Source organism: Mercenaria mercenaria, chromosome 7, assembly GCF_021730395.1.
Source record: "Mercenaria mercenaria strain notata chromosome 7, MADL_Memer_1, whole genome shotgun sequence".
Lineage (NCBI taxonomy): Eukaryota > Metazoa > Mollusca > Bivalvia > Venerida > Veneridae > Mercenaria > Mercenaria mercenaria.
In genome coordinates, this window is record NC_069367.1 from 17,345,183 (window position 1) to 17,368,002 (window position 22,820).

Here is a 22,820-nt window from a genome sequence, read left to right on the forward strand (position 1 = left end):
CAGATGAAATCAATTATTTGCTTTCCGTTGTAATAAAACCTATAACATAGTTCACTATATGTTTAAAAAAAAAACATCACTTCTGCTTAAATGACAATTATAAATATCATATTATAAGGTTTTCTGTACTTACCATGATTCAGGCACTTTTGAAGACAGGAAGTGTGAATAGTGAAATCCGAGTTTACTCAAACCAGCAAATATCACCACAAGAGAGAAAATCAGCGGGTATTCTACGTGCGAAAAATGCACAGGTATAAGAACAATTCCATTTTTTCCGTGTCCACTATCTTCATGACTCCTCAAATCCTGATGGTCAAAGTCCTTTTCTGTACCATTAAAAGTGATATTGTCGCCGGAAGTAACGTTGTTCTGATTTGCAAGATTGCTAGCGTTTGTTGACGTTTCCGTTTGGTGTGTTACACATGGTGAAATCAGTATGACAATGGTAACAATTAAGGCTGCAGTTTTCTGAAATACAAATTTACAATATATCTTTATAAACATTACTGAATATAAATCCTCACATTAACTGGCAACAGTATTTTTCTATTGTCCATAGCATTCTGAAATATATTTCCTTTCTACTGTCTGGTGAGCTTCATTGATGGGCTGATGGCTAATGTAAATTTCGACTAGAACCATGATCGATTCTTTTCAAACATGAATTCACAGTGCCAGACTGAAACGCTATGGTTTTAAATTTGTAAAAACGGCACGTAGATTTTCTCCCAGAAACTATAAATGTGCCAGTAGGAAGAGAAATTGCCTACTGATATATATCGAAGTAATTAGTCCGTTCTTAACTGTATAAGTACGAATTTATATATAATTCAATTAAATAACGAATTTCAAATTTACGTTCTGAATGCATGGAATACATAATAATATACTAAACAGAATGTTATATCTGGAATATTTCAAAATTAAATGGAAACATGCATTTAAGATAATCATGAAAGAGGAAACATGCTTGTCGTAGGTAAAAATAATTTGGAAAGTATACAAGAAAGGTCATTAAGTATGCGAGGATTGTTCTGTTACATGTACGTAATACGTGCCTTTCGATTTCCAATACTGCACTGCTTTATGTCAGCATAACAAGGTGTTAGATATCTCCTATCAGTCCAGATGCGTATGTATGGGGAAGCATTCACTCAGGTCAGAGAGGAATGGCAGGGCGAAAACACGACAGCACAAAAACACTACAAATTTTACACGAAAACACGACGTTAAGAGGGCGCCGACATATTTATTTGTCGAGTTTTCGTGTTAGCGGGTATGAATATGTCGTGTTGACGCCCTTAATTTGTCGTGTTTTCGTGTTTTCTTGTCGGCCGGGCGAAAACACGAAAACACGACAAATGAAAAAATATCTCATTTGTCGAGATTTCGTGTTTTCGCCCCTCCAATACAAAAGCATGAAAACACGACAAATACATAATTTGTCGAGTTTTCGTGTTTTCGCCCCGCTGACATGAAAATGCGAAAACACGACAAATATCTTATTTGTCGAGTTTCATGTTTTCTTTTTGGCGTCTTCCGTTAGACATGCGCACAATTACTGAACTGAACACAACATAGATACATGCAAAAAATATGCCAATACAACTATAGAATATTAGTTTTAAAAATAAAAATTGACTTATATTCTATGTATATTTCGGCCGAATATTATTTTTGTTACATAAAATAGAGATAGACCCTGAAATTTTCATTGATAGTATTACATTAAATAAAGTCTAGAAATCGATTTCCAAGTCCTTGAAATAACCAAAAATGATTTCACAAATGTGAAGTTTATGACAGTTTTGTTAATATCAATAACAGAAGTTTTAATTTTTAATTTAAAGTTGTGATCCACAAAGAATGACAACTCTTGCCTTGGGCTAGTACTTATAAGTAGAGATCTATTAGTTTACTTCCCTTGCAATTACACAATTGAGTGGAAAATGAAAACTGTTTTAGACACAATATCATACTTTTTTGCACAACAAAATCATTTAGGATTTATTCATTTGTGTTTGATTTACCCATCAAGACATGGTTCCTATGATTCTGTGAACTTACATATGGTAAAAATTAACTTTTAACAAGCCAATAATAAAACGAAGTACCAGTAGGTAAATAATAGTGCAGATAATACAGTTTTGCTTGTATCAAAATGTCACAATAGAACCACTTTTGTAATACAGAACACCTGGTAGGATTAGTAAAGGTGCAATTATATTGATCTCTATTTTCTATGCCTACATAAAAAATCGAAAGACGAACGTCGAATATCAAACTAATTACTTCTGCCTTTTTACTCCTCGCCTACATTTTATGTATTTTCTCATAATGTATCAAAGTAATTTTTTACTGGGATAATAAAAATATTTTTTGATAATGACCAAATCTAATAAGTCTGTGTTTTTGACAGTTTTTTTTATTTTATTTTTTATTTTGATAACTCTACCAAGATTTCAAGATTTATTCATATACACTCAGTACATTTTACATGTAACACATGAGGTACAAACAAATATACATACATTGATAACTCTACCCAGTATTACAGCGTACGTCACTTGGTCACTTACTCACCACCTCACTCGATCAATTATTCAACATGCATACATGTACTCATTCGGTCACTTACTCAATATCCGTACATGTATTCATGTACTCACTCCCGGGGTCACTTACTCAACATTCGTACATTTATATACTCACTCGGCCAGTTACTCAACGTTCGTGCATTCATGTACTCACTCAACATCCGTACATGTATTCATGTACTCACTCGGTCAGTTACTCAACATTAATACAATTATGTACTCACTCAACTCACTCACTTTAAAGGTCCATTACTAAGGGAAAGTGAGTTGGCAATTTTTTTCATAGCCAGTGCATAGACTTCTGCAAGACATTAAATAATGAAGATTGGCAGGTCAAAATTTACAGAAGGTCTTTGGAACTCAAAGAAATGTATGTGTATTATGTTGAAATTTCAATGAATCGACAGAATGACCCCCCAGGTCTTTTTAACTTTCTTCATACTTCATAGAAAAATAATTGTACATATACTGCGATTTATTTCGAATTTCTACATACCAACTTTCATTTTCCAATAAAATGAAATAGTTTCTGTGCTTTTTAAAAGAAATTAAAAATGTTCACCTTCCTTAGTATTGGACCTTTAATTGCAACTTTCAACTTTTAGCTAGTTTTATCTTGAACAGAGATTTTATTCATCTGCTTTTGATTCTTAACTGGCTGAAATGTGCATATACGTAAATAGCGGGCATGATTAGCCCAAATATTGGAACTTTTTGTAATATAATGTATTTTACCTGCAACTGTCAACTTCTATGTAGTTTCATATTAGAGATTTTTTTATTCCTAAATAATATTGAATATAGTACACATGATTTTTGTTCTAATTCTTTATATGAATTTGTAAGTTAAATGGTGTTTTTAATCTATATATGTATATTGTCTCTTGTAGTTCTAGTTATAACGGTCATTTACAATGGTTTTATGTTGTGTTTGTAAATGAATGAGACATAAATAAACTATAAAATCTACGAAAGTTGCGGGTTTGCTGTTAGTTAATATATATACATCACCATTATTATGAAATTGCAGGCCGACGCGTATGCGTAATTATTTTTCCAGGGGTAGCCCGGGGTACCGAGCCGCCATCCCCCCCCCCCCCCCCCCCCCCCCGCCCCGCCAACACGAAAACTCGACAAATTAGGACAAAAACACCACAACACGAAATGGCAGAAATCAGCCACCATAGAATGTTCTATAGGTAGCGCGAGGAAAGGTTTGACGAGTCTCGGTCGTGTATTTTTGTTAAACAAGCCTTTTCAACTGACCCGGGCTAACACACACAGGGTGTAGACTCTTCCACGCGTTCATACTACATATTCTGTATTCGCCAAGACAGATCAGTGTAACAGACTAACACAGGGTGAATTTATAAAGCACTGTAAAGTTAGTGTCCAGTTACCTCACGGCGCCTAGCTTTACAGTCGGACCGGTGTAACGTTGTAAACTGACCCCCATAAAATAATGACCCCCCCCCCCCCGGTCATTATTTTATATAGAATAATGACCCCTTTCTATAAAATACTGACACCCGCTATAAAATAATGACTCTCCGATTTTATCTATAAAATATTGACCCCCACCTAACCTATTACTAACATACTCTTTATCAATTCAAGTCACTGTCGTATTTCCATTGCTTATATTTGTTGTTGCTATTGTTGTTGTCTCTACTGCTGCTGCTGCGTCTACAACTGACACAACAGCAGTATATCTTAGAGGCCTCGCTAAGAAATAAACGTACATGTATCTATTGAAAAATGAAATTTAAAATGGTTTTTATTTGAATTACCATTGCTGTACATAAAGAGAAGTATTACAATAATAGAAGATATACCTAAGTCGTTTTAGGGTAACTATAGAAATAGACAGAACCGATACTTAGGCTGGAGGATAATTTGGTTTTGTTTACAAACAGTGTATTATTTTCCTTTATTAGTCGTCTGAAATGATTCTGGTCATGTTTTCTTGATAGCAATTGAGATCATCCTTTAGAAATAAAGCAAAAACCTCACCATACAAACCTTGGTGAGAGATTTAGCCTACAGAAAATGATTCAAACAACTTGTCACTTACAGTGATTTTGCTTAATTTAGTTTTTGGTTGGAGTTGCCGAGCGGTTAAGGTCGTTGACACCTAATCCAGCGGCCCGGGTTTGATTCCCGGGCGGGGAAGCTGGAAATTATGAAACACATGTTTCCCACTCAACTAGAGGAGATCTGGTAAGCAACACAGCGTTACTGGATTGAAACCCAGTCATCCTCGTCGCCTGAAAACTAGCCATTTGGGCTATCTTAAAGAGGGCGTTAAACTGAATATGAATATGGATATGAATTTATAAAATAGAAAATAGGGGTCTTACTATGATTTTTTTCACAGACAGCAATTACATTAAGATTTTGTAACGTTGAAACTTGTGTTACGTCGGATGACGTTTAGGCTACTTCAGTGATGCACGCGATGCAAATATATTCTTCTACCGCATTTTGTGAAATATTTCACGGAAAGAGCCCCTTTTTTTCATAAATTAGTTCGGAGTTTTCATAGCAAAAACACTGCGTAAGTCATTAGTAAATTGAATCGTTTTCCGTCGACCAAATCGTCCACCGAAGATCGTATGGTGCTACTCTAAGGTCAAAAGACTCGCGTATTTTTAGAACATTTAACGCCCATCATAGTGACATTTTATGAAATTTCCGATTGACAACGCTGACTTATATCATTCTGTTTCCCTTGTCAAAAGCATCCGAATGTTGTTTTTGAAATTAATCCAGCGAAAAAAAAGCCATTTTTACGCCAGATACTTCAATTTTTCATTAATTGTACGAACAGCCCTTTGCTAAACAATAAAGGATTATAAAAGATCTGTATCGTACAAAATGAAGGAGAGGTGTCCTTGTATATGAATACCAAATATCAGGGCAATACGGTATCTTTACTTTTCGACCATTATCACGTCGACCGACGTCAAAGAAGACTGGCAAGCCACCTTAATTCACACTATTCTTCGAATTGCGGTGGCAAATCAACGCATCCTAAAAACAAGCTATCCCGGTTGAGGCCGAATTACGCATCCTCTTTTAAATACTTATCACTTTTGTGAGCCTCAGCGGCGCAGTGGTAGCGCGCTTGCTTATTAAAGCGGATAGGTCTCCCCAAAGGGATAATTTTTCGCCGTATCAAACCTTTGCCAATAGAAACAGATGACCTAATGGAAGGGAGATACATGAAGGAATCCCTTTGCAACGTGGATCCGCTGCAACTTTCAAGGTACACGGTAGAACATACTTAAGTTAGAACATAGATCCCGAAACTCCTGCTTTAAAAGGTGCATGACTTTAAGTTTAGAACATGTTTTAGATCTAAATCTTTTTGTTACCTATAAAAGTTTCATGCTTGAAGTATTTCAATAGGCTTAAGTTTTATTTTTCCAAGATTTTTCCTTTTCCAAGATTCTTTAACAGTACCTTTTATTTAGTAACTTTTATAGCCTCGTAACTTTGTGACATCGCATTAAATGCAAGGTATAACGTATAATTATGTTACGCATACATGTGAATAATTATTAATTTAACTTCTGTACAATGTAGTGTAAGCATTCTGGAACTTATAATAATGGTGATTTTGTCCGAAATTTTAGAGGAAACATAATTTTGTTATTGCATCCTACATGTTGCACTTATTTCGTAATAGCATGGGGTCGCGGGCTCATTACGAAAACAGGCTGTTCACGGTAAAATAGTTCATTTTCTGGAGTGCAAGATTGTAAAAAGGCAATTTATACGCGGAAAAGCACAATGTTTTATGCTACCCCTGAAAGTGATGTCAAATACCCTTAACCTTCATTATGTCACCTATATATCACTCATATATACCTCCAAAAATAGGCGAAACTGGTATGAGGTAGCTCAGTGGTTTTATTACCTATGACGTTCCTCGTCATAAGAAATTATTTAAATTTCAGTAAATTGTTGAAGAGACATCCTTCGGATTTTGGGTATTTTTGTTATTTTTCAGGCGTTTTTAAGTAGAAAAAGTCAACAATTATATCAATATAAGGCATAAAATATGCAAATCGGTTGTTGGGAAGTTCCACGTTTTATGACCTGTGACGCCCATACATGACAATAAGATGTTGTTCAAATCTCAGTATAATATTGAAATATAGTCATTCCCCTGGAGGTTTGGGTGATTTTTTGTCACTTTTCGAAAGCTTTTAAGTAACACGTATTGAGTAATTATTATACCCCTTTATAACAGTCAAAGCCATTGCACAATATGTTAACTAAGTTTCTGTTACGACACCCGATTTATATATTAAGTTGTAATGTCTTTTTAAAGAAACCAGAGAACCCAGGACCACTTCTTTGAAAAAAACAAGGGCTGCAATTGAATGACAGCTATATCTCCCGCCGATGCCATTTGATAAAAGGGCCATAACTCCAGAACGGGTTGAGCAAATTCAAGATTTGTTTCTTCCTTCACAACTAAGCATTAATAGTAGTAATCCCTGAAAGTTTGAATCGATTCAATCCTATAATGAATGAATAATGAATGAGGAGTTGCGGTCACAAAAATTTGCACTATAATATATATATATGAAAGAAAAAAATAACAAAAGGCCATAACTCCCGAACAAGTGGCGCAAATCCAAAATTGTTTTCTTCCTGCACAACTAAGCATCAGTAGTAGTAATCCCTGAAAGTTTGAATCAATTCCGTCCAATAATGAATGATGAGTTGCGGTCACAAAAATGTTGCACGGACGCACGCACGGACGAGTGCCATTACTATATTCTCCTCCGAAGCCTATCGGTGGGGGATAATTATGTTGTAAGTGTACCTTAGATGGTTAGGGTTAGGGTTTGGGTTAGGAGGTCGTTATTTTATAGGGGTCACAATTCTATGTGAGGGTCATTTTTCTACGTGTGGGGGAGTCATAAATTATGACCCCCGGTCATAATATTATGACCTGGGAGTCACTATTCTATATAAAATAATAACCGGGGGTGGGGTCATTATTCTATGGGGGTCAGTTTACAACGTTACACCGGCATATTACACTACCAATGTCACATTCACAAAAATAAATGCTTCACTTAAAGTTTATATACCCTGCGTGTTAAGCTTCTCTTGTCAGTCCGGTCAGTTGTAAAGCCACTGCTGATTTATGACTCGGACATGAACAGACATTATAAATGTTAATATGATAAATTTCAATTTACGTTTCGACTCTAGAGTATGAGGGCAGTATGTTGATGTACAGGAACAATATCTATTTAGACAATTCAATTCTTTTTGGATGATTTTTTTTTATTATACGCAAATTTAAACCCAACATGTCTTTGTTTTACCAATACCCAGCACGTCAATACTGACACCGTATCAACTGACAAAGAACAACCATAAAGAAGTAACAAAGAAGTAACCTGATTTATTTTGAAACCTCAATTCTGTCCTAAAAAAAAACAACGATTGAAAGATAAGGTCAGTTTAATTGTTTTGAAAAGTCGTTAACCGTTTATGACCTCGTGTGTAACAGATACAACTCGTGTGCGTTATAAATTTCAATAGCAATTAAACGTAATATGATAGTATCATCAAACAATGTTTGGCCACTTTGATGGCAAAAAGGTAAAACAAGTGATCGACATTTATTTAAATATATCACGACTGTATTGCCTCTGAATCGAATCGGGTAAATAACAGACCTTCTTTCATCATAATCAGCAATCGCATTGCAAGAGTTTATAAGTTTAGTTTACAGGACTAGTTCAGTAGTCACATAATCAAAAATAGTAAAAACTGCTACCATTTGTACATATATGCCAACACTAAAGGATAAGCGGTCTCCAAGAAACTTTGCAGGGGGGTCTCTGTAAATAAGTTCATTTTTGCACAGATTATCATCTAACTGATCCGTGCAGGTTCCAGGTTTGTTACTGGCATGAAAGTTTTATTCTCCGGTACAAATATGTGCTCTAAGAAATGTTGCTTTATACTCAGAGTAGTTCATAGAACAGCTTCTATTAATTGTGGAACGTTTTGTCACAGTGGCCGGCAACTTACTAACAAATACATCTTCAGGACAAGTGACTAAAGAAACAAGTTTGTGTTAAACGTGTAAATGATTATCAATATGTACCACGTACTTTTTATATCCATTAATGCTATTTTCGTCACTTTATAAGACCTTCTCGGCATAGTGGATTTTGAGTGTGTGACTTTTTGACCATGATCATTAATCATGTTGAAAGCATAATAAATTTAGATTTATATTTCAAGGTAGACTGACAGCCATTATAGATTCCGATGCAGTTTCTTATTTGTTTCTGGTATGCGATTCAACCTTCAATAAAGCATACATTCGATGTTTCTGTTCTAGGATTTAGCATTCGAAAATGAACGGGCGTTTCTATTCTGCAATTCATTCTTGAATAATGTATACGTCAGCTGGATGTGAGTTTCAACTTCAGTAATGTATTTGAAAACTAAATGAATGTTTCAGATCTGCAATTCAACCTTCATTAAAATAGGACGTTTCCGGTCTTTGATTCAACCTCCATAAATATAGGAAGTTTCCGGTCTTTGATTTAACCTTTCACTAATATAGGACGTTCCTAGTCTATGATTCAACCTCCACTAATATAGGACGTTTCCGGTCTGCGATTCAACGTCTACTAATATAGGACGTTTCCGGTCTGCGATTCAACCTCCACTAATATAGGACGGTTCCGGTCTGTGATTCAACCTCCACTAATATTTTTCTGGTCTACGATTCAATCTCCATTAATATAGGACGTTCCCGGTCTATGATTCAATCTCCACTAATATAGTACGTTTCCGGTCTGCGATTCAACCTCCACTAATATAGGACGTTTCCGGTCTGCGATTCAACCTTCACTTATATAGGACGTTTCTGGTCTGCGATTCAACCTCCACTAATATAGGACGTTTCCGGTCTGCGATTCAACCTTCACTTATATAGGACGTTTCCGGTCTGCGATTCAACCTTCACTAATATAGGACGTTTCCGGTCTGCGATTCAATCTCAACCTCCACTAATATAGGACGTTTCCGGTCTGGGATTCAACCTTCACTTATATAGGACGTTTCCGGTATGCGATTCAACCTTCACTTATATAGTACGTTTCCGGTCTGCGATTCAACCTCCACTAATATAGGACGTTTCCGGTCTGCGATTCAACCTTCACTTACATAGGACGTTTCCGGTCTGCGATTCAACATCTACTAATATAGCACGTTTCCGGTCTGCGATTCAACCTCCATTAATATAGAACGTTTCTGGTCTGGGATTCAACCTCCATTAATTAATATAGGACGTTCCCGGTCTACGATTTAATCCCCACTGATATAGGACGTTTCCGGTCTGTGATTCAACTTCCACTGATATATTTCTGGTCTACGAATCAACCTCCATTGATATATTTCTGGTCTGCGATTCAACCTCCACTAATATATTTCTGGTCTATGATTCAACCTCCATTTATATAGGACGTTTCTGGTATGTGATTAAACCTCCACTAATATATTTCTGGTCTGCGATTCAACCGCTGCTAATATATTTCTGGTCTACGATTCAACCTCCATTTATATAGGACGTTTCCGGTATGCGATTCAACCTCCACTAATATAGGACGTTTCCGGTCTGCGATTCAACCTTCACTTGCATAGGACGTTTCCGGTCTGCGATTCAACATCTACTAATATAGCACGTTTCCGGTCAGCGATTCAACCTCCATTAATATAGAACGTTTCTGGTCTGGGATTCAACCTCCATTAATTAATATAGGACGTTCCCGGTCTACGATTTAATCCCCACTGATATAGGACGTTTCCGGTCTGTGATTCAACCTCCACTGATATATTTCTGGTCTACGAATCAACCTCCATTGATATATTTCTGGTCTGCGATTCAACCTCCACTAATATATTTCTGGTCTACGATTCAACCTCCACTAATATAGGACGTTTCCGGTTTGCGATTCAACCTCCAATAATATAGGACGTTCCCAGTCTGCGATTCAAACTAATAATGCAAGCATATGCAGAATAGACATTTTTGGTTCGAGATTCAACCTTCAGCAATGATGTCTGCGTCAGCTACACTGTCCTTTATACCCTACGATTCAGCTAAATTGTCGTTTGTACCCTGCGATTCAACCTAAAGTTATGATGTATTTTTTTTTGTTGTTGTCGAACGATCTGGAGGCATGCTGCTTTAACGTTCAATAATGAATACGTCAGCAGAATGGTTGTATCTGGTCTGCTATTCAGTCCTCAATGATGTATACATCAGCTGAACGGGCATTTCTGCTCTGCGATTCAACCTTCAGTAATGTATGAGTCAGCAGAATGGAAATTCCTGCTCTGCGATTCAACCTTCAATGATGTATACAATAGCTAAATGGTAAATCCAGCTCTGCGATTCAATCTTAAATGATGCATACATCAGCAGAATGGAAATTCCAGTATACATCAGCAGAATGGAAATTCCTGCTCTGCGATTCAATCTTCAGTGATGTATACATCAGCTGAATGGAACTTCCTGCTCTGTGATTCAACCTTCAATGATATATACATCAGCAGAATCGAAATTCCTGCTCTGCGATTCAACCTTCAATGATGCATACATCAGCTGAATCGAAATTCCTGCTCTACGATTCAACCTTCAATGATGTATACATCAGCAGAATCAACCTTCAATGATGCATACATCAGCAGAATGGAAATTCCTGCTCTGCGATTCAACCTTCAATGATGCATACATCAGCTGAATGGAAATTCCAGCTCTGCGATTCAACCTTTAATGATGTATACATAAGCAGAATGGAAATTCCTGCTCTGCGATTCAATCTTCAATGATGTATACATCAGCAGAATGGAAATTCCCGCTCTGTGATTCAACCTTCAAATGATGTATACATCAGCTGGCTGAATGGAAATTCTTGCTCTGCGGTTCAACATTCAATGCTGTATACATCAGCTGAATGGAAATTCCTGCTCTGCGATTCAATCTTCAATGATGTATACATCAGCTTAATGGAAATTGCTTCTCTGCGATTCAACCTTCAATGATGTATACATCAGCTGGCTGAATGGAAATTTATGCTCTGCGGTTCAACCTTCAATAATGTATACATCAGCTGAATTGAAATTCCTGCTCTGTGATTCAACCTTCAATGATGTATACATCAGCAGAATGGAAATTCCTGCTCTGCGATTCAACCAGGGTTCGCACTAAATTTGACAACTTTTTCTTAAAAAGTGCTTAAAAATAAAAATTAGTGCTTAAAACTGCTTGAATTTAACACCCCTCTTAAAAAGTTCTTAAAAGGTCCTTGAATTTGTCTCAAATGTGCTTAAAACTGCTTAGAAATTGGCAAAATACCTTTAACAAGAAGATGAAAGTTTTTATATTATTCAGAAAAAAACAACGCTATTAATCGCATTCGTTTCAATCACGTTCAAAAGGATTGAACTGTATTAGGGACGAATCCACTATTACGACTGGTTCCCTGCTCTATGACTGGGTACCAATCAATAAACATGGCTTCCAGAAACACTCAAAGTCTGTATGAACCCTGTCAACCTTCAACGATGTATACATCAGCTGAATGGAAATTCCTGTTCTGCAATTTAACCTTCGATGATGTAAGCATCAGCTGAATGGAAATGCCTGCTCTGCGATTCAACCTTCGATGATGTATTCATCAGCTGAATGGAAATTCCTGCTCTGCGATTCAACCTTCGATGATGTATACATCAGCAGAATGGAAATTCCTGCTCTGCGATTCAACCTTCGATGATGTATACATCAGCAGAATGGAAATTCCTGCTCTGCGATTCAACCATCGATGATGTATACATCAGCAGAATGGAAATTCCTGCTCTGCGATTCAACCATCGATGATGTATACATCAGCAGAATGGAAATTCCTGCTCTGCGATTCAACCATCGATGATGTATACATCAGCAGAATGGAAATTCCTGCTCTGCGATTCAACCATCGATGATGTATACATCAGCAGAATGGAAATTCCTGCTCTGCGATTCAACCTTCGATGATGTATACATCAGCAGAATGGAAATTCCTGCTCTGCGATTCAACCTTCGATGATGTATACATCAGCTGAATGGAAATTCCTGCTCTGCGATTCAACCTTCGATGATGTATACATCAGCTGAATGGAAATTCCTGCTCTGCGATTCAACCTTCGATGATGTATACATCAGCAGAATGGAAATTCCTGCTCTGCGATTCAACCTTCGATGATGTATACATCAGCAGAATGGAAATTCCTGCTCTGCGATTCAACCTTCAATGATGTATACATCAGCTGAATGGAAATTCCTGCTCTGCGATTCAACCTTCAATGATGTATACAGCAGCAGAATGGAAATTCCTACTCTGCGATTCAACCTTCAATGATGTATACATCAGCTGAATGGAATTTCTGCCCTGCGATTCAACCTTCAATGATGTATACATCAGCAGAATGGAAATTCCTACTCTGCGATTTAACCGTCAATGATGTATACATCAGCTGAATGGAAATTCCTACTCTGCGATGCAAACTTCAATGATGTATACATCAGTTGAATGGAAATTTCGACTTTGCGATTGAACCTCCAATGATTTATACATCAGCAAAATGGAAATTCCTGCTCTGCGATGCAACCTTCAGTGATATATACCTTAGATGAATGGAAATTCCTGCTCTGCGATCTAACCTTCAATGATGTATACATCAGCAGAATGGAAATTCCAGCTCTGCGATTCAACCTTCAATGATGTCACAACCACCGTTAACTGTCACAACCACCGCTACATGTCGCAAAATCATCTGCCGCTAAATGTCGCACCTTTAACGTTAAATGTCGCAAAAATTTGCCCACCATTATATGTCGCAACACAACGCTAAATGTCGCACTTTCTATTTGACACTGTGACATATATAAACAATTCGTTGTGTATATTTCAAAATTTTATTTTACGTAATTAACGTGAATCTTCAATAATAAAATAATGTGGTGTTAGCTTTAAGCCCGACGGAAGTCATGCTCATACATTCTTGTATACTTTTTCGAGGGAAGAAGAATTAACAGTTTTATGTTATACCAATAATTATCTTAATAATATGTGCTGTTACGTATAGAAACAAGAGGGCCTTGGTGGCCCTAGATCGCTCACTTGAGTTCCACACCTTGCTTGAACAATCGCGCAAGAAAAATATATGTGGAACTATTTTGTAATAGGGCCAGTGTTTCAGAACAAAAATAATTTGAAGTTTCTACTAACTAAATACGATTTGATAATGGCGTTGTTTGTTTGTCGGGGTTGGGTATGGATGGAGAACGGGGTGAATGATGACACAGAAATCTAAGACACAAATACCAAGACAGTTAATAGAAAATATATTTACATTTTTTGAAGAGGGAGAGGGAGGTGGTTTATGTGTGGGGTGGGGTGGCGGAGAAAGGGGGATAATTTGGACAAGGAGAATGAGACTATGCCAGACTATTTTAAGAAACTAAAAGTAAAACAAGTAATGAAAATGCCCTCTCTTACTCGAAATAATATACAGAGGGAAACATAAGATCTTCCTCCGCCATTGAAGCTGGATAGTCGCCTTATGACTTTAAATGTAAACCTTCAACAAAGAAACAGAACAAAAGACTGATTAATAGAAAATCTTCGTTTTCTACAGCTACTCTGATGCAAAACACAGTACTTGACACTGTTTAGGTTAACTGGCTGCGGGTATATAATAAGTGACACGGACAGGTTTAAGTCTCTTGTGTGCACCCCTTTATATGAACTGGTTTAACAAGATCGGTACAGCTCACATTACTCGCATGTGCATCAAATTGCGACCAGGGGCGTACCTGGGCATACGCCGATACGCCTGTGATATGAAAACGTGTGAAAAAAATGCAATAAAATGTAAAGCCTGCAGGGAGTAAGGCGGCTATTTCAAGTTCTTCGTTTAACAATATCATCTGCTTGAGATTTATCGAATTCGTTTTTGAAACAGATTTATTTGTTCCTGTTCTTGGAAAAGGTAAGGGTATATTCTTTGCAAGCACAGCAAATACAGCCAGAACCACACATCGCCAAATAGGCCCGCCTTAAATAAAAACATAGACGCACACATGCACGCACGCACACAAACAGACAGTGATGACAAAATGAACACTGTTGGTACCTCCCAGGAACGGGTAGTGGTAACAACTTCAATATTTTTTTCATTCCAAATTATATAAAAACACAATTTTATTGATGAGAGCTGGTCCTAGTTTTTCCCCAAGTTGCTCCTCCTTGCATTATTTTACACGGGCAGACACTCGAGTAGAACCAAGACCTTCCGTAAGCCAGCTGGATGGTTTCTTCATATGAAGAATTCAACACCCCGAGTAAGGCTCGAACCCATATCTGTGAGGTGCAAGTGATTCAAAGTTAGCGACCTTAACCACTTAGCCATAGAGGCCTCGAGTAAGACATTAGTATGCAAGCATGCAAAGCGAGAACAAAATAGCGCAACGTCAATATCGATGTGCAATTCAATCTAGATCAGGATACCGAAATACTAAATACAATTTACGCAGTTTGAATTTTCGTTTGCAAAAAATAGACGTGGTGTACATTTTCTATGAAAAGTTTACTTTTGTGTGGGAAAGATATATCAATGGTTATTTGATAAAACCGGATACATTCGCAATTAATAAGTAGACGCGTTTATAAAAAAACACTGTCAAAATGAGGATGCAGAAGTCATGTATGAAAATTAAACATTACGATGATTTCAAAAAAACGATAACATCAAAAACTAGAACACCCTTACACAATCAAATCGAGACTCTCTCACCTACCCCATACTCTCATCATCGCTGTACTGTTTGACTCATAGTTATGCTTGTCGTCTATATGGCGTACAGTTCAAAATTATCCAGGTACGGCCCTGGCGATTGAATGTCTTTCAATCTATCGGGGTTCGATCCTTTGGTGGCAAGGCATTTTTAATGTCGCATATATCTTACATTTTCACAATATATTTGTAGCAGCTTTTACTGAAATGAAACAGATGCGGCTGGGCTAGGCTAGTTTAGCCTATATATTTGATAGAAGCAACTTGTTTTTATACGCCCGAATGGACGTATTATGTTATGACATCGGTGTCCGTCCGTTCGTTAGAAATTTCGTGTCCGCTCTAACTCTTGAACCATTGAAGGATTTCAAAGAAACTTGACACAAATGTTCACCACATCGAGATGACGTGCATATGACTCGCTTCAAGGTTAAGGTCACACTTAGGGGTCAAAGGTCATATGACTTTGTTTCGTGTCCTCTCTGTAACTCTTGAACTGCTTGACGGATTTTAAAGAAACTTAGCACATATATTCACCACATCGAGACGACGTGCATAGCGAATGATTTGGATGGCTCGCTTCAAGGTCAAGGACACTTTTTGGGTAAAGGGTCATTGCTCCGGGTGTATATCGCATTGCGGTCCTGAAGGTAAGTTGTCGGCAACAAATGTTATATTTTAGTTAAGCACGACGCTCGACATTGATGTCACGATGTCGCGTCGTATTGTCGCCCGTCGTATCGTGTGTCGAGCGTCACACTGTTTAGCATCATTTTGTGTAATAGGCCCGGATCATGACCCGGGTCGAGCCCCCCCCCCCCCTCCCACCCCACCCCAGTGTTGGCTGAAAAGGGAAAAGTGACTTTACTCATCAAAGTTGCACTTATCAAATATCATTTCAATATAGTTGGCTATATTGAAATGATATTTACTCAAAATTTAGACCCAAAACGCACCAGAGGCTAATATTTCATACTTATATTTCAAAATTTCCCCAGGAGGAAAATCCCCGACTCCCCTAAAATGAGGGGAGTACCCTTCCAGTACCTTAAAACTAAGATTAAAAATGCACCAGAGGCCACCATTTCATACCTGTATTTAAAAATTTCCCATGGAGGAGCCCCCCTGAACCCACACCCTCTAAAATGACAGGGGTACCCCCTCCCATACATCAAGCTTATAACAAAAAAATGCACTAGAGCCAGCAATTCATACCTGTATTTAAATGTTCCTGGGGGACAGCCCCCTCACCCCCCTAAAATGAGGGGGAGTACCCCTGAAATACCTTAAAAATTAGACCAAAAAATGCACCATGCGCCCAACATTTCCTACCTGTACATAGAAAACTCCTCCACCTACCCCAATACGGATAGAGGCCCGCTCTCGTACCTACTGCATCTCGCCGTTGACGCCTTTGCTCTAAACTAGTGCTTTCCTACCTCCCCCCCCCCCCCCCCCCGCCCCCAACTCCAATCATACTATTTCTGGATTCCGGACTTTTGTGTAGTGAAATTCTTCCAGGTCGACGCAAGACATGCGATAAAACGTAAAACGCGCGACAATACGACACGCGGCACGACGCGCGTGGTTAATGTCTCATGAGCTAAACATAGAATTACGTAGTCCTGAAATAATTTTAGTACTGTGGTGGGTACCGCGTTAGTGCTCAAACCATTAAATATTAGATATGTAGCGTACGTATGGCGCGGGACCATTGAAAAGCAAACGTGCAGTTCAGAACGGTATGTCATTTCAACCCCCATTGCATACTCATGCATTCAAGCATGCACTCACCCAGTCTTATCTCTAAGTTGCAAAGACTGTTGAATTTACCTTATTTTGCTTTGCGACATTTAGCGTTGATGTCGCGACATATAACGGTGGTTGCGACATTTAGCTTTGGTGTTGCGACATAAAACGGTGGGCAATTTTTTGCGACATTTAACGTTAAAAGTGCGACATTTAGCGGCAGATGATTTTGCGACATTTAGCGATGGTTGCGACATTTTTAACGTCAACCTTGCGAATTTAACGGCGGTTGCGACACTTAGCGGTGTTGCGACATTTAACGGTGCTCTTGCTCTGCGATTCAACCTTCAATTATGTATACATCAGCTGAATGGACAGTTCTGATTAAATGATGTTTACGTCAGCTGAATTGACATTGCTGGTCTGCGATTCAACCTTCAATAATATATGCGTCACAGACAACATGTCTTAATGTTAAATAATAATAATCTAATGAACAAAAACAATATAAATTTTTAGAGAATACATAAATATATATGTTAGACTCTTACCATTGTTTGAATTTCCATCAATTTATCACTTATCATTTGAAATCCACAAGTGATGAGTGAACCTGCACATTCAGACTTGACACTAGCATTTCACTTAAAAGATATGATCAAGCACATAAAATGACTTTCTTAAACAAATGACTGTTTTGTAGTCAGGTAGATTAAATTTTGAAACATTATTTTCCCGATCTAGCTTTAAGTTCTTTATAGACTATAGAATATATTATATCCGTTTAGCTGTGCCAGTTTTTGCGAAACACTTGGTTGATATCGCCGAAGGAAGGTATAGAGTTTCCAGTTATTGTACAAATTGACACCAAGTCGTTGTCCTTGGGAGAATGACCCATAATACTGTATTGTTTGTAGTTATTACTATTTTGTCTAAAAAGGCTACAAATGCTATTCAAAAATTAATACGTGTTTAAAATTAAACGCTGTCAAAAAAGAAACCACCAATTTTGCCCGAAAAGAATGGCTGTCATCATGGTCCCTCTTATAAGAACTAATATCTATTTGTCTGTCATGACTTCAGTTAGCATTTTTATGTATTATAGGCTTTTGTGTCAAACAAATATTTCAACAGGTCAATTGTTTGTTTTCTAACTCTGTACTGTATTGTAAGTAGTTTACTTGTGTACCTTAAATAGTCATCATACCTATTATTACAGATATTTTGATCGATTAAATTTTGCATTATTCAATAACCAGTCACACTGCTCTTCACTTTCTCAGTCACTGCACATGTTATTTGTACTCCTCCTATATTCATATTACTTATTTGTATTTTGTATCTTTATATGTATTTAAATGAATTATATTGATCAACAGACGCTTCTATCTGTGAAAGTGCGTCACTGACCTCTTAGCTTGACCTTTACATGACTTTATTTTAAACGGGTAGTCGGGCTTTCGCTTTGACTTTGTATATGTATTTATTCTACGCGCCCACATGCGCGGACTATTTCTGATGCGTTTAGCTCACCTGCCACGGAGTGACAAGGTGAGCTTTTGTGATCGCACTTCGTCCGGCGTCCGTCGTCCGTCGTCCGTTGTCCGTCCGCAAACTTTTACTTTAAACGACATCTCCTCATAAACCGCTAGGCCAATTTCATCCAAACTTCACAGGAACGTTTCTTGGGTGAAGCTCTACAAAAATTATTCAAAGAATTGAATTCCATGCAGAACTCTGGTTGCCATGGCAACCGAAAGGAAAAACTTTAAAAATCTTCTTCTCAAAAAACAGAAGCCTAGAGCTTAGATATTTGGTGTAAAGCATTGCCTAGTAGACCTCTACCAAATTTGTTCAAATCATAACCCCAGGATCAAAATTGACCCCGCCAGAGGGGTCATATGATTTTACATAGGAAAATCTTTAAAAATCTTCTTCTCAAAAACCAGAAGGCCTAGAGCTTAGATATTTGACATGTAGCATTGCCTAGCGGACCTCTTCTGAAGTTATTCAAATCATGACCCCGGGGTCAAAATTGACCCCGCTCCAGGGGTCACTTGATTTTACATAGATTTCTATAGGAAAATCTTCAAAAAAAAAAAAATTAGAAAATAAACCAGAAGGTCTAGAGCTTAGATATTTGACATGTAGCATTGCCTAGTAGACCTCTACCAAATTTGTTCAAATCATGATCCCCGAAGTCAAAATTGACCCCGCTCCAGGGGTCACTTGATTTTACATAAGAAAATCTTCAAAAATTTTCTAAAAATAAACCAGAAGGTCTAGAGCTTAGATATTTAACATGTAGCATTGCCTAGTGGACCTCTATAAAATTTGTTCAAATCATGACTCCCGGACTCAAAATTGATCCCGCCCCAGGGGTCACTTGACTTTACATAGGAAAATCTTCAAAAAATTTCTAAAAATAAACCAGAATGTTAGATCTTAGATATTTGACATGTAGCATTGCCTAGTAGACTTCTACAAAATTTGTTCAAATCATGCCCCGGGGTCAAATTGACCCCGCCCCATGGGGTTACTTGATTGTACATAGAAAAATCTTCAAAATTTTCTAAAAATAAACCAGAAGGCCTAGAGCTTAGATATTTGACATGTAGCATTGCCTAGTGGACCTCTACAAAATTTGTTCAAATCTTGACCCCCAAGGGTCAAATTGACCCAGCCCCAGGGGTTATTTGATTGTACATAGGGAAATATTCATAAATTTGCTAAAAATAAACCAGAAGGTCTAGATCTTAGATATTTGAAATGTAACATTGCCTAGTAGACTTCTACAAATTTTGTTCAAATCATGACCCCCGGGGTAAAATTGACTCCGCCCCAGCGATAACTTAATTGTACATCGGAAAATCTTCAAAACATTTCTAAAAAATAAACCAGAAGGCCTAGAGCTTAGATATTTGACAAATAGCATTGCCTAGAGGACCTCTACAAAATTTGTTCAAATCATGACCCCCGGCATCAAATTGGCCTCGCCCCAGGGGTTACTTGATTGTACATAGGAAAATCTTCCAAAAAATGTCTAGAAATGAACTAGAAGGCCTAGAGCTTAGATATTTGGTGTGTAGCATTGCCTAGTGGATCTCTACCAAGTTTGTTCAAATCATGACCCCGGGGTCAAGCTTAAATGCAAATCTTCATAGCAACCATTTAACCAGGTGAGCGATATAGGGCCACCATGGCCCTCTTGTTTTGTGAGTGCAGTGTATATGGCACGCCAATTGTCCAATAATTACGTAAACCCAGGTTCAGTAGCGTGAACTATGGTTTACGACGTTATTCAATGTTTTCGCTCGAAAAAATAGGTTAGTATTCGAAAAACCTGGCTTTACGTTCCAAAACCTGGTTTATCGAATGTAAACCTAAGTTCACGCTAGTATACACAAGTTCACGTTCATAAACATAGATTCACGTTCGAAAATGTAGGTTCATGTCCGTAAACTATGGTTCACGGTCGTAAACATAGGTTCACGTCCGTAAACATAGGTTCATGGCCGTAAACCCATGTTCATTCATTGTTGATTCTATAATCCTAATATATCGACCGTAAACCATGGTTTACGTTTGATAAACTAGGTTTCTAGATTGAACTATGAGTTTCGGTCGTTATCCTATGTTTACGATCATTATCGTATGTTTACGCTCGCAAAACCTGGTTCACGCTCGTAAACCATAGTTTACGAACATAAACCTATGTTTACGGCCTTGAACTTGGGTTTACAATCGTGAACCTACATTTACGAGCGTGAACTAGGTTCACTGGCGTTATCCTATGTTTTCGTTCGAAAAACCTGGTTTATCGATCGTTAATCATAGTTTTTCGACCGTGAACTAGGGTTCACGTAATAATTGGACAATTGGCGTGCCATATATGTCCGTAAACTATGGTTTAGTTCACGGCCATAAACCTATGTTCACGCTCGTAAACCTATGTTCACGCTCATAAACATAAGTTTACGACCGTAAACATAGGTTTACGACCGAAATTGATAGTTGATTTGATAAGCCTAGTATATCAATATGTTTACGAACGTGAACCTACGTTTACGACCTTGAACTTTTTACAATCGTGAACCTACATTTAAGAGCGTGAACTATGGTTGACGTCGTTACCCGGTTGACGTCGTTACCTGGTTTTTCGTTTGAAAAACCTAGTTTATCGATCGGTAATCCTTGTTTTTCGACCGTGAACTTGGATTCACGTAATTATTGGACAATTGGCGTGCCATATACGGTCAATATATTAGGATTATAAAATCAATTATGAATTTCGGGCGTGAATATGATTTTATGATCGTGAACCATAGTTTACGGACGTGAACCTATGTTTACGAGCGCGAACCATAGTTTACGGACGTGAACCTATGTTTACGATCATGAACTATGTTTACGAGCGTGAACTTGGGTTTACGAGCGTGAACCTAAGTTTACATTCGATAAACTAGGTTTTTCGAACAAAACTATGATTTTCGGTCATAAACATAGGTTCACGATCGTAAACATCGGTTCTTGCTCAATCGAAAAACCTAGTTTATCGAATGTAAACATTGGTTTAAGAGCGTAAACTAAGGTTTACGCCCGTTATCCTATGTTCTCGCTCGAAAATATAGGTTAGTGTTCGATAATCCTAGTTTATCGACCAAGTATGGCACGCCAATTGTCCAATATTTACGTAGACCCCAGGTTCACGGTCGAAAATCTAAGATTAACTATCGATAAACCAGGTTTTTCGAACGTAAAACCAGGTTTCTCGAATACTAACCTATAGTTTCGAGCGAAAACATAGGATAACACCGTAAACCATAGTTCACGCTCGTAAATGTAGGTTCACGTTTGTAAACTCAAGTTCAAGGTCGTAAACATAGGTTCACGATCGTAAACTATGGTTTACGAGCGTGAACCGGGGTTCACGAGCGTAAACGTAGGATAACGATCGTAAACATATGATATCGACCGAAATTCGTATTTCAATCGAGAAACCTAGTTTATCAAACGTAAACCATAGTTAACGGTCGATAAATTAGGATTATAAAATCAACTTTTCGGGCCTGAACATCGGTTTACGGCCGTGAACCTATGTTTACGGACGTGAACCTATGTTTACGACCGTGACCCATAGTTTACGGACGTGAACCTATGTTTATGAACGTGAACTTGGGTATACGAGCGTGAACGTAGGTTTACATTTGATAAATTAGGTTTTTCGAACAAAAGTACGATTTTCGGTCGTAAACATGGGTTCACGTTCGTAAATTATGGACGTGAATCTATGTTTACAAGCGAGGACTCGAGGACTTATGTTTACGAGCGTGAACCACATTTTACAAACGTTAAACTAGGTTTACGCTTGATAAACTAGGTTTCTCGAACAAAACTATGATTTTCGGTCGTTATCCTATATTCACGAGCGTGAACCTATATATACGATGGTAAACCCATGTTCACGGTCGTAAACCTAAGTTCACGGTCGTTAACATAGGTTCACGTTCGTAAACTATGGTTTACGCTCGTAAACCCAGGTTTACGCCCGTAAATATCGTGAACTTAGGATAACGACCGAAA

General features: G+C 37.8%; 1 protein-coding gene across 1 annotated transcript in view; it reads right to left on the reverse strand.

Annotated features, from left to right (window-relative positions):
• Positions 1-18,059, reverse strand: part of LOC123554821 (sodium/hydrogen exchanger 1-like) — a 68,050-nt gene extending 49,991 nt beyond the window's left edge. Inside the window, exons 1-2 of the mRNA XM_045345171.2 lie at positions 17,789-18,059; positions 134-471 (exon numbers count right to left, since the gene is read on the reverse strand). Coding sequence (XP_045201106.1) covers positions 134-471; positions 17,789-17,824 — 374 coding nt within the window. The 5' untranslated portion in view covers positions 17,825-18,059. The remainder of the gene's footprint in view (positions 1-133; positions 472-17,788) is intronic.
• Between the last annotated feature and the right edge of the window lie 4,761 nt (positions 18,060-22,820).